The sequence below is a fragment of the Helianthus annuus genome, chromosome 2 (genome assembly GCF_002127325.2).
Source record: "Helianthus annuus cultivar XRQ/B chromosome 2, HanXRQr2.0-SUNRISE, whole genome shotgun sequence".
In the NCBI taxonomy this organism is placed as follows: domain Eukaryota; kingdom Viridiplantae; phylum Streptophyta; class Magnoliopsida; order Asterales; family Asteraceae; genus Helianthus; species Helianthus annuus.
In genome coordinates this window covers 122833328-122847259 of record NC_035434.2, presented here as the reverse complement: position 1 = coordinate 122847259, position 13932 = coordinate 122833328, and the positions used below count along the sequence as shown (strand labels likewise).

The window sequence follows — 13932 nt, the reverse complement described above, 5'->3', positions numbered from 1 at the left end:
AGTATCCTTCAGTTTTGCACCCATCAACTTGTATCGCACTGTTTTTATAATATCGCAAACAGTCTTGGAGACCAAAAATTAAAATTAACTAGTTAAGAAAAAAAAAAAAAAACTCTATAACCACAAGAATCACAGTAAATTTGCTAGTGTGCTAGATACTAGACAAATATAACAAGGTTTTGAGTTCGGTTTTTTTCTAAGTAAAAAAGTCTAATTCGTCCATGAGTTTTGGTCAATTTTTTTTTAAGATTTTCTTTAAAAGTTTGTTTTTTAGTATCTAAATTTAAAATGTTTGAAGTAATGTTATTTTCATTCATCTTATTAACTCTATCCAATTTTTTAACGTTAAGTCTAGGTTGTTTTCATCCTTTTAGACATTTTTGTGATCTATCATAATTATTACATACCATATTAGCTTGGAGACCAAAAATTAAAATTAACTAGTTAAGAAAAAAAAAACTGTATAACCACAAGAATCACAATAAATTTGCTAGTGTGCTTAATACTTGTGCTAGATACTAGACAAATATAACAAGGTTTTGAGTTCGGTTTTTTTCTAAGTAAAAAAGTCTAATTCGTCCATGAGTTTTGGTCATTTTTTTTTACGTTTTTCTTTAAAAGTTTGTTTTTTCGCATCTAAATTTAAAATGTTTGAAATCTTGTTATTTTCATTCATCTTATTAACTCTATCCAATTTTTTAACGTTAAGTCTAGGTTGTTTTCATCCTTTTAGACATTTTTGTGATGACTAAAGAGTTCTGGTGGAGAGAAAATTAACAGGGGTGAATCTTTATTTCTAATAGTGTGTTTTATTATAACAAGAAAATAGAATTAAGCCCCCCTGTGTTGCACACGCGGGAGGGGAGGGGGCGTATTAATGTCACACCACCGTCATCGATATCAGTATCGGAAAAAACTCGTATTAAAAAAGAAATAAAAAAAGGGAAAAATAAAACCCGAACGAAAAGTAGACAAAACAACGTTGAACCACACACTCAAAAAGTAAAACATATAAAATAACAACTAAGTCAATCTAGACCCGCGCGTTGCGACAACGGGGAAAAATAAGGATAAAACATTGGGTCACATACGCACGCTACGATATGTTAACTCGCAAATTTTAGAACGAAACGTAATACGAAAAATTTGTAAAAGATAAAATTTACATAAGATCAAAGTTGAAAGTGCAAAAGTGATTGGGTTAAATTGTAAAAGACGTAGATGTTAAAAGTAAAAGTGACCCATAGAAAGTGTTCCAAGGTAAATGACTTTGGTGTGCCTTCAAACACGCACAACTGCAAAACAAAGTTTTCGATCAAGCCGAAACGACAACACCTGTATCACCATATTTTCCTTCAACCCATTTGTGAGTACCAGTTTCTTCCAATTGGTTATGAGCGCATAGGGTTTCTTTGTCATCTGCCATTGCACAAGATTCAACGTTAATTTACGCCTTTCTGGATCAAACACCTCCACACTTATAGATTCTTTGTTCCCTAGTTTCTCTTCCTCATCCACCCACAAGAACCCATGATTCTTCACTTGTAACGTCGGTATCAAAAGCCGGCCTTGGCTTTTCTCGCAATCTGATTTCGTGAGCATCTTCTCGATCACCAACTTAACCTCGGACCCGCCCATACTTCTTATAAAATCCTCTATCTCCGTATGATCAGAATTACGGTTTTCTAGTGGTACACTTGTTGAATGTGTTCCCATATTATCACCATTGTTTAACTCCATGACACCATCTTCGTCGTTATCGCGGTTTTCTGAAGGTAAGCTACTCGAACCTGGTTCCGTATCATGGTTTGTTGGGTCTTCTTGGATGACTGATGCCTTCCCGCCAAATTTGATCTTGAGTTTTCTAGTCGTCGAACAGTTGGCCGCAGTGGTTCTTTCTTCAATCTCGCGTAATCTTTGACGCATGATTTGGGTAGTAGCGTCAGGGTCATCATCGTGAAACCCCATTAACGACAACAGCTTGGCGATTTTCATCCTGCCCATTCGAATACTTTCCATCTTTGTGTTCATGTTAGCCATTCATCAGGTAGATGGATGGATTCTGATGAGAAACAAAGATGAATAGAGAATTAGTTACATAGGATGTGAAACTTGGAAACCAAGTAGAGAAGATAATTGTATGGGATGCGAAGTTGTAAGATTAAACCTATAAGAATTATATTGGATGAGCTAGATTTTAGGGATTTTTACCATTAATTTCTCGATTGTGTACATATCTGTAAATTTTAGATAACTTTTTTTATTATATTTTTAGAATAAAATTTTGAATCATTAGATAAATCCATTAAAGTTTTGCATTATATAAATCGGTTAGCTAAATATTAACTATTAACTACAATAATGGTGTACTTTTTATTAAAAAGCTATTAATTCTACGAAAATATTAAATCTACGAAAATATGATTGAATTAGAGTGAGAGCAGAAGACAATGAGAACAATACATAGACTATATATGTCAAAGAGGGTTGCTTAGCGGCTTAAGGTTTTACATTTAAATTTAGTGTTAATTTTTTAATTATGCTAATTGTGCTACTATGTATAAGTATAATTGTAATTTGTATATAGTGGGAGAAAATCCAAAAGAGCGGTATTTATAATACGATAAAGATATGTATATAATAAATAAATAAATAATTTGAGTTAAACCAAGCCGAGCGGACACTTGGTCCTGCTTGACTCTTTTACAAATTGAACCAAGCCGATTGGCACCGAAAATCGAATAAGCATACTCTGAACAGGTGCCGAACTAGCATTTTCCGAGTAGGTGTCGAGTGGAAGGTGAGTGATTTGAACAACCTTGTCTTTGTTAAATATATGTACGTATGAGGACATGCAATATCACGGTAACCTTTTTCATGATATTTTCTTAAGTTATTATTCAATTTTTAATATATATACGTGTAAATTTCTCTCGCATATTACGGCGGATATTCGGTTAGTATCAGTTCCATTCATTACACTATCAAAACTCGGTATAACAATTTGTTGGTGCACTTTGTGTCTGTACTTTGTCTGTATTTTGTAATGTATAAAACGATGTCTTTTGTCTGTTGTGTTTACGTCTTTAATATGTTATTTATGTGTTGGGATGCGTGTTTGACCAAGTCAACCATCCTCCTGGTTTGACTTGGCCAAACATCAACACTTAGTGTTTGAAAAATTAGATACTTCGAAGGATGTCATCGAAGGATAGATTGTATCCTTCGATGACCTCGAAAGATGATGGTTCGATGGATATTGATGGACCTCGAAGGATATACCATCCTTCGAGGTATGTTGAGATCCTTCGATATCTTTCGAAGGTACTTCTGGTCGATAGATGATCCTTCGACCAGAATACCTATCCTTCGTGCATGTCTGTCTAATATGGGTATATATATATATCCATGAGGGTTCACTTCAAAGGAAGTTCTGTGTAAGTTTTGTTCAAAGTGTTGAGAGCTTTTGTGTGTGAACCCAAGTCCTGTAAGAGAGTATTTTCAGTTTGGTCAAGGTCTGTAACCGTGTCCACTGAAATACAAGAGAAAACTTTGATACTTTGCTTGTCTACTCTTTCTCTTGTTGCTTTACTTTCATATAAACTACGGTTTGCTTGCTAGCTTGGATTTCGCACTCGCTAGTGGGTTAAACATAACAAGGAATAGGTTAAACCTCAACCTCCGAGGGACCTACAAGTGGTATCAGAGCCGTGGCTCTTTTCCTTGTTAAAACCGGGTTTTGTGCAAGACTTTGGTTGTGTTTGGACAAAAAGTTTCTTGGTTTAGCACCCGTTTTTACTGTGTTTTCTGCATTTTTAACCACAAAAACGTGTTCTAATCTAACCGGGTGTGTTACGGGAAGGTTTGGGTAACTTTAAAATCTTGTCCTTAAAGGTTTGTGTTTTCCGGCCAATATTCCGGTCAAAAAAATCCGGTTGCTTGGTGTGGATAAGAAGCTGCCTTTTTGGGTATTATTTTCAAAGTCAAATCTGACTTGGTGAAAAGTTGTTGTCAGATCATCCTCTTTGCCGAAAGTTGGTCACCAACCACATCACCTTTTCACCAACCTGTCGTACTTTCTGTCAGTGTGTCAGACCATCGAAAGATACCTTTCGAGCTCGAAAGATCATCCTTCGATCAAGGAGATTCGAAAGATAACCATCCTTCGAACATCCTTCGAAGTCAGTGAGTTATCCTTCGAGTCAAGGAATCTTTTCGAAAGATACATCCTTCGAGTTACTGTTCATTTCGAAAGATAAGGATCCTTCGTGTAGGTGAATCTTTCAAAGTTATCTTTCGAGGTTATTGTTCGAATCTCAACAGTGATCCTTCGAACACTGTTGATCCTTCGAACAAGTGTCATCTTTCGTCCATCTTTCGAGTCTTATCTGTTTGAATTTAACAGTTTGTGATTTCAGGTCTTTCGATCCTTATCCTTCGGCTGTTGTCATTTTTCAAGTTTTAATATAGTTTGTGAAAATCAATTTTCTAAATTTATTTTCACCTAATATATTAATTATAAAATGGGAACAAACGGTCAATGGGATCCTTCTGCGTGGACTACAACAACTTTGACTCCACAGTCATCATCTACGCAATCGTCAACCACGCAATCTGCGCCAGAGTTCAACAAAGCTGCATGGATGCAGGCTATTGCCCCAACTCAAGCTGCAATGATAACGGCAAATCAATGGGCATTGGTCACTAATCAAAGCAACAACATTCAAGCAATGATGCAGAACGATAGTGAAACTGGTACAAGCACGAAACCGCCAAAGCTTAATCACATCAATGATTGGGGATGGTGGAAAGAAAGGTTGAGAACTTATGTTCAGGGGCAAGGTCAAGACTTATGGATGTGTTTTTTCACTTCGTTTGAAAATGAGTTGGAAGTTGCAGGATCAAATCCAGAAACTTACAGCACACTGTCTGACGAAGATAAGAAGAAGTTTGAATTGGAAAAGAAAGCATTTATGATTCTCACGCAGGCTCTTCACAGAGATATATACCACCAATTCGTCTACTGTACGACTACCAAAAGTTTGTGGGATATGCTCACGTTAAGGTGTGAAGGAAATGCTCAATCAAGGAAGATCAAGCAGGAGCTGCTAAAGAAAGAGTTTGAAGGTTTTACCTGCATGGAGAATGAAGGTCTATCAGAATTGTCTACAAGATATCACCATCTGTTGAGTGAAATGTTTGCCTTCAAAGTCTCTGCCACTCCACAAGATATGGTGAGGAGATTTGCTGATGCCTTACCAGCAAAGTGGAGCAGTTATCTTGAGATTCTCAAGGAAAACGGTGTTCTGGATACAATTACCATTTATGAGCTAATACAGAAATTGGAAAACAAAGATGTTGAAGAAAAGCTCAAGGCGAAAAGAACAATCACTCCTCAGAATCCCGAGATGTATTTTGGGATTGCAGGTGGTATTACTGGAGAAAAGCCAGCTTCTCAGCATGCTAAGCTTCAAACAGCGTTCATCTCCAACACCGGACCTCCAACAGCAAATCAATTTGATCCTTCAGCATACACAATGATGTATTCAAGACCAGATTCTTCTTCTCAACAACAACAACAGCAGACAGCTCAACAATTCACTCCACCGCCTTTCTTGGATCCTAACAGAGCTCAACAGCAACAACCACAACAGCAGGGATTTTATGGAAGTTCTTCAAGCTTTCAAGCTACTTCCAATCCGAATACTGTCAGATTGGATACTTCCAATTTTTCAAAAGTCAGTGTTGAGATAGCCAAGGAACATATGGAGATGTTGAACACCTTGGTTAGCACCTACTGTGGATTGGTTGCGGGTCAGATTGGAAATATCAACCTAACTAACGAAGATTATCAGCAGGTTGATAAAGAAGAGTTTGAGATGATGGATATAAAGTGGGCTCTTGCTAGTGCTATCCGTAGAGCTAAAGAGTTTATGGAGAGAACGGGGAGAACCAGCTTGGAAAGCAACAACAACACCAAGTATGGTTTTGATAAGAATGCTGTCACCTGCTTCAACTGTGGTGAAAAGGGTCATTTCAAGCGGGAATGTCAGAAACCACCCAAGCAAGGCAATCAGAATCCTTTCAGGAATCAAAGACAGCCTCAACAACAACAGAACAATTCTGACAGACAAATAGTTCCCGTGGGAGGAAATACTTCCGGATCCGCAAACTCTAATCCCCACAGAGGATTAGTTGTTCAAGCTGATGAGATTTGTAACTGGAGTGTTCAGCTTGGAGAAGGAGGAAATGGTGGAAATGGTGGAACAGCGTGTTACGCCAAGGTGGTTGAAAAGGTTGAAGAACCCGTGTCTGCAGGTGAATCTTCAGAAGATGAAGATAGCTCGGGTTATAGTGGAAGTATGGATGGGGAATCACTTGATGCTGGTGATCTATCAAGTGAGGCTTTAGATCTGGAGGTTGATGAGCTATTGGCTGATGCTGAAGCATTATGCAAGAGAAGATCTATTCTTTGCCAGAAAGCTGCTGGAACTTCTGAAAAGCTTTCTCAATTTTTCTCTGAAGATGGATCTTTTTCTTTTCTTACAGCCTTTATGGCTCATGTTGAAGGACAAACCTCACAGGTATGTGATTCTAAACCTGACTCTGTTTCTGCTGCTGTTGAATGTGCTAAATGTCTAGAATATGCAGAAAAGGAAAGTCTGTTTGAAATCACACAAAAACACAATCAAGAATTGATTGTTGATCTTGCTAAAGCATCTGAAGCTAACTTCTTTTTAACCAAAAATGAAAAAGAATTTAAAGAAACAATTAAGTCATTAAAACATGATGTTTCTGAATTACAAAAGGCTGTTTTGAGAAAACAACATGCTAATAATAATTTAATTGACACAATTGAGAAACAAATGGTGGAGTTAGCTACAGCTCGATGCGAGTGTGATGCAATCAAGCAGAAATTGGACAGTTATTCCAATTCCCGCTTTGTTTTGGATCACATCATCAATGTTCAAAAGAAAAAGGGGGACGTCAAGTGTATTGGATACAAAAAATGTCCTCCCCCAATGAGTCACAATTATTCAAAATTGCCTGATGACGAGGATATGCCCCGTTTTGAACCTACTGTGCCACTTGCGCGAGATGACTTTGCTGCAGGCCTCGGGTTCAAAACTGGTACATCTTCCTCGGAACAATCAGCTTCTGAGAATGTGGAAAATTCATCGTGTGAAAAGGAACAGAGTCCTCCCATCATTGAGGATGCTGACTCTTCAGACGATGAATCTGAAGAAATTGTGAAGCCACACTCTAACTCGGTTACACCAGACATTCCAATTGAGAATCACATCTTGTGTGATCCACCAGTGAAACCGAGTAAGGATGAAACACCAAAGGCAATGAAGCCCAGTGTACCTAGCAGTGAAACGAATAACTTGTTGTATACGCTCAAGGGAGACAGCAAAATTTATTCTGACAGAGATTTTCCAATCAAAAATGTAAATCAAGATTTAATTGAGAAAATTTTTGAAGGACGAACTGATAAGTTTTTGGGAAACAAAGGCAACAAAGTCACTGTCACTCAATGTGAACCAGTTCCACGTGAACAAATTAGAAAACAACATGGGAACCAAAAACTGTCAGTTGAGCGAAAACAACAAGTGAATTCTGGAAAAGGCAAGGGCCAGGTACAAGAAAAGAGGGCTCAGAACAAGAAGGTTCAAGCACCAAAAGCTCAGTCGCCTAAGACTGAACAACCAAGGGTTCAACAACCTAAAGTTGAACAGTCTAAGGCTCCACAACCTAAGGTTGCACAACCTAAAGTTTCACAATCTAAGGTTGAACAATCTAAGGTTCAAAAAGTGCAAAACAGGAAAGCCCCTGTTAAGAAACAAAAACCGATAGTGAAGTTTGTTGAATCAACGGGTACGGACAAACTTGAAACATTTCAAAACAAATCTAACAATGAATTTGTAAAACAAGTTAGAATTTTGAAACGAAATGAGCAAAACAATTATACCCAACACACAAACGGATGTGACTTAGGTCCAAGCACATCTAGATCACAAACTTCAGTGTCTGGTTCTTTGTCGGGTAATCAACACGTTTCTCCAAGGTTTGTAGAGCGGAGAATGTGTTTTGAGTGTGGAACAATTGGGCACATTGTAAGATACTGCCCATACTTGCAAAAATTGAAGGGAAAAACAAGTGCTCCTCAAGAAATCAATTACCAAAAACAACCGGTTTCCCCGAAACAAGACCCACGTGTCTTGAAAGAAAGGGAAAAGAAGGTAAAACAAAAGAATAAAAAGGTAATTGAGAAGGCTTTAACATCAGAGGTGAAGGATGAAAAACCTGTTCAAGCTAAACCTACAAATGCAAAACCAGTAAATACAAAAACAATTAATTCAAATACTGGTAAACAAAAACAAGCTTGGAAACAAAAACAGGTAATTAAGTCAGGGGGAGCACCAGAAGTTTTATTTCCTAATCATCAAGTGATTGAGATCACTTTCCTTGATGATCAAGGACGACCCAAGTCAACAAAGGCTTGGGTCCCCCTCTCAAACTGATGTGTTAATTGCATGTGCAGGCGGCTCCAGGAGGAACTATTAATAGTCATTGGATTGTTGATAGTGGGGCTTCCAGGCACATGACTGGCGACTATCGTCTTCTTTTCGATGTGCGAAGTATAAGAGGAGGATATGTTGCGTTTGCGGGAGATAAGGGAGGTTATATCACCGGCGAGGGAATGATCTCTAATGGGATTGTGAGTTTCGACAAGATCAATTATGTGAAGCAATTGGATCACAATCTCTTGAGTGTTTCTCAAATCTGCGATAAGAAGTTCACCGTGCATTTTGATGATGCCGGTTGTTATGTGCTGAAGCCAGGTTTCAAGATCCCCCCAGAATGGATTCTCTTATCAGCTCCAAGGGTGAATGATTTGTATGTCCTTGACATGAGCCAAGCAGTAACAAATTCCAAACAAGTTACTTGCTTTGTTTCAAAGGCCACTGAAAAGGAGACAATCTCTTGGCACAGACGAATGGGTCATATTCACCTCAGAAAAATGAATCACCTTGTCAAAAACAATTTGGTGAGAGGTGTCAATGTGAAACACTTTCAACTTCAAGATGTCTGTGTGCCGTGTCAAAAGGGAAAGCAGACCAAGAAATCTCATCCATTGAAGAAGGTTAACACTGTCAACATGCCACTTGAGCGTTTGCACATGGATCTTTTCGGCCCTGTCAAACACAAGAGTGTGCACGGAGAAGTTTTCTGCTTGGTAGTTACTGATGACTACTCAAGATTTTCATGGGTAGACTTTATGGTTCACAAGAGCGAGACTCCAGAAATTCTGAAGAATTTGATCACCTTGTTGGAAAATCTGTATATTCTAAAGGTGAGGCGAATTCGAAGCGACAACGGTACCGAGTTCAAAAACAGGGTTATGGATGAGTTTTGCACTGCAAAAGGAATCCTTCATGAATACAGCTCTCGGTACACGCCACAACAAAACGGTGTCGCTGAAAGGAAGAACAGAACCTTAATTGAGACTGCAAGAACCATGTTGGTTGAGTCTCAGCTTCCAGTTCGATTCTGGACTGAAGCTGTTGCCTCGGCTTGCTACACGTTAAACAGGGTTCTCACAGTGAAAAGACATGGAAAAACGTGCTTCGAACTCCTACACAAGAAGACTCCTGACTTAGAATATCTAGAACCTTTTGGTGCACCATGTACCATGATTGAGCCTGACGGGAAGTTTGGTGCCAAAGCTATCGAAGGTTATTTCCTTGGGTATGCTACTCCTAATCTGCGAGTATGGAACCTGACTACCAAAAGGATTGAAGAATGGGGTGAAGTAAGAGTCCAAAGATATTCTAATCCTCCGAAGCCTTCTGGTGAACCATGGATGTTCGACTATGATGGTCTTTTCGACTCATTTAATCTGCCGACATTTGATGATGACAATGCAATTGCTCAAATGTTGTCTGAAAGTGAGAATGCGACTGGCTCTCAGTTAGCTCGTCCAATCATTGTTGACTCACAAGCGTCTTCTTCTGTCAACAATCTCGCTTCAAATGAGGTGTTTAATGATGCTGTCGATTACAATTTGTCATCGGAAGATGAGGAGTATGTTGATGCAAATGATGGTGAAGCACTGCGTCCGGTTCAAGGTACTTCAGAAGCAACGGATCCAGTGTCTGCGCCAATTATCCAAGAAGAAAATGCATCATCTTCTACAACGAGCAAAATCCGCAATAATCCTAATTTCCTCACTTCACTCCTCAGTTCTTACTTGTCAAATTTCGGGACGAAATTTCTTTCAAGTTGGGGATGATGTGACAACCCGTATTCCCAAGGTTGCGTAAACTTGTTGAACTCGTTTAAATGACATTGAATCTATATGACTAAATGGTTGTGAGTGGCTATGTGTTAATTGTTAAATGCCTAGATTAGTTGAGCGTGCACCTTAGTCGCCTAATACCCACACTAGTATTATTATGCACCCATGGCCCAAACCTCTGTTATTTGAATTATGTTTCTCGGCCATAAGAAGCCCAACAAGGCCCGATAGGCCTCCTGCCCATATTTACGCATGGGATGTGTTACAAGTCCTCATTATTTGACAAACGCCACACCAAGAGGAGAAACCCTAACAACCTCCCCTCTCCTGTGCGACCATCGGCAGCCATCCCCTCCCACCCGAAGCACTTTCACCTCTTGGATTAGACATCCTATATTCCGGTTAGTACGTAAAACTGTTCTTGTAATACGCTTGTTGTTCTTGATTATCTGATTAGTGTTAAACTTGCTCATGATTATTGCTCATGATTAGCGGATTAAATGAGATGATGATTTATGTTATTTGTCAGATTGTTGTTTCAAGATTCACGCTAATTATAGATTGTGTGTGATTGTGTGATAGTCAAGAGATGTGATTGGTGTCATGGTGCGGCCCAATTAGATTAGAGATTTGTGAATTGTGAATTAAGGTTCATGTAATATTAATGATTAGCACCATTACATCAATAGTTAGTGCATGCATGTGGTTGTGGGATATGGGCGGCTAGACAAAGGGGTCCAATCGCATGTGATAACGACAAGATATATGTGTTGTGTTGTTGCTCTTAAGTGATTGGTGGGGTGGGCCACCGATTTCATATTCTTGGTGCATTTGAGTGTGAACTTCATTATTGTGGCTTGACTTTTGAGTAATAAATTAATCAATCAATTGTGAGTTGGGCGGCACACATGAACAAAGGAATCAAACTGTGTATATGTCGTAATGATTGATTAGGCATGGAAGCTCATAGTAGCTAGTAATGATAATTGCGGCCCAATGAGCATTAGCGGTCCTATAAGACTTGGGGGTGGTTGATAGATGTCCGACCTTGTGACCCCATTATTCTTGTCCGAGTTTCTTATGCGTGGATTATGGTTCAAAATTTCTAATACCATCTATGTCCGAGTTTTAGAAAGGACATGAAGTCCGAGTCTTGAATGCACATATAAGGATCCGACTTCTTGTTTAAACACAAGGACCCGACCTCCTATTGATTAGTGATATGAGGGATGTCCGAATTTTAATAACCTATGACCTATGTCCGAGTTTTAGACATACCATATAGTCCGACCATTGAATCTTAAACATGATCCTCTGTTAACTTATGCATGTAATCCTGTTAAGCATGTAACTTAGTTAAACATGTAAACCATTGATAAATTGCTAGGTTGTTAACCCTAATTGTTGGTCAACCTTGTTTATTAACTAGTACTGTTAAGTTATTATTCCCGTTACGTATGTTAACCCTGTCAAGTAGATTATGAATAACCCTGATAGGGCAAATCGTAAATGACACTTACATGAAACATGAATTGCACGACTTTGTCTATCTACTTACGTGATACGTGATAATTGCTCAAGTACATGTTATGACATAGATTGCATATGAATCTTTACGAACATAAACTGATCTGGCATACGTGCGTACTATAGGATTTGACTGATTTCTTCTGAGCATTTAATTTAGCATACCGAGCAAACCAAAGGTGAGTTCATTGCATTTTCTCAAGCATGCGTCCCGGTGGTTTGGGACAACTGGTAAACATTTGGAAGGGAAACATTGGGTAAATAACTTAATCGGCTTTGGTTATTGCCTGGAGGGCAATGGGGGTGATTAGTTGATAGCGCTATTAGGTACTAATTATCTGGGTTTCACTATGGTTGTTTAGAGGCACACTCCTCGGTTACGTAAGGGCGGTTCCCCTAGGGTAACTAACTGGACAACATAGTGGGTTGCTAAGAGGCACACTCCTCGGTTACGTAAGGGCGTAGTCCCTAGGGTAATCTAACATGAGCAACAACGTAACACAACAATGAATCATATTAACCTATATCTGGTAACACAACACGTAAGCAACACTTTGAACTCACCAGCGTAGTCTGACACACTTGTTTGCATGCTTGTAGGTCGTTAGCGTTTGGAACATGGACTTGCTATCTGGGAGTGCTGGGGTGGTCATGGATCGAGACTCTTGGATTCACTTATAAACAATGCATTGATTTTGATTATTATTATGAAACGATTACATGCTTCCGCTACACAACTTTTGAGAATTGATAACATGTCGACATTTTATAATAGTAATTAATGTCATGACTTATTTAATATCTATCATTGGTTCAATGTGATTGGTGGCTCGAACTCTGATGCGTAACACGCCTCGCGGGGTTTCCGCAGGTGGAATTTTGGGGGTGTTACAGTTGGTATCAGAGCCACTGGTTATAGTGAACTAGGTTTTAAAACGTTTTGTAAAACCAGACTATAACCGAACAACTTCGAAAATCGATCATGACACTCAGCTCCAGATTGCAAGGTCCGTCTCTCTCTCACTTTATGCATTACTTGCTTAGCAGTCACACACTCACAGCGTACATGAACTGAAACGTTTAACACCATAGTGACTTGATAGTGTGACACTACTCTTTGATTCATGTAAACCATAGAACTGTGATACCATCTGTTGTGTTGTTTGAACGGGGGAAACTTCGAGCGTAAGCTAAGAGGCACTGAGATAAGCATGCAAATTGCCTTATTATTATGGGTGCACACTTAATAATAACGCGGGGTGCATGCAAGTCCCAGTGAGGCTTATCGAGCGTGAGAAGGGTTCTGCCTTACTATGTGTGAACTTAGTAGTACGTGAATATCAGTATGATGCTCGACTCCTATCTCGTTTCGCTCTCTAAATCGGTTTATTCCCCACTATAGAAACATGAGTGGACGAGGACACGGACGTGGTAACATCACCATGACTCAGGCTGAGTTGACCGACCTAATCAATACTCGCGTGGCTGAGGCTTTAGCAGCCTATCAAGCTGGTACGGAATGTACCAAGTACTTTTTACTCTTATACCACGTACACGTCTTTTTCATTCCTATAATGTGTTTCCTCCCGTTAATTAGGTCAACAAGCGCAACCTCAACCTAACCAGCCTGCGTGTACGTTCAAAATGTTTATGGACTGCAAGCCACAGACCTTCACCGGGACTGAAGGGGCTGTGGGACTTCTAAGATGGTTCGAGAAAGCAGAGTCTGTGTTCGCTATCTGTAACTGTCCCGCTGGGGACAGGGTGAAATATGCTGCGGGTACCTTGGCCGATGGTGCCCTAACGTGGTGGAACGCCCAGGTACAGTTGTTGGGCATCGAGGCAGCGAATGCCACAACTTGGGAAGATTTTAAAGAACTGATCAGGGAGGAGTACTGTCCTCGGGACGAGGTCCAGAAATTGGAAAACGAATACTATAACTTGAAGATGGTTGGATCTGAAGTCGAAGCGTATGTGAAGCGATCGTATGAACTGGCCGACATGTGCCCAAACTTATCCCGACCTATGTCCCGGAGGATTGAGTTATTCATCAAAGGGTTGCCTTCGCGTGTGAAGAGCTTGGTCACTGCAGCCCATCTCAA

General features: G+C 39.5%; 1 protein-coding gene across 1 annotated transcript; it reads right to left on the bottom strand.

Moving 5' to 3' along the window:
* Positions 1 to 1102: 1102 nt before the first annotated feature.
* Positions 1103 to 2230, bottom strand: LOC110905204 (B3 domain-containing protein At1g05920-like). Its single transcript, XM_022151099.1, has one exon. It carries the CDS (start codon positions 2038 to 2040, stop codon positions 1282 to 1284), a length of 759 nt encoding a protein of 252 aa, XP_022006791.1. The 5' UTR covers positions 2041 to 2230; the 3' UTR covers positions 1103 to 1281.
* Positions 2231 to 13932: the final 11702 nt, after the last annotated feature.

Bases quoted from the DNA above. Each gene is read 5' to 3' on its own strand.
- LOC110905204 (XM_022151099.1), bottom strand. From the start codon at position 2,040: ATGGCTAACATGAACACAAAGATGGAAAGTATTCGAATGGGCAGGATG.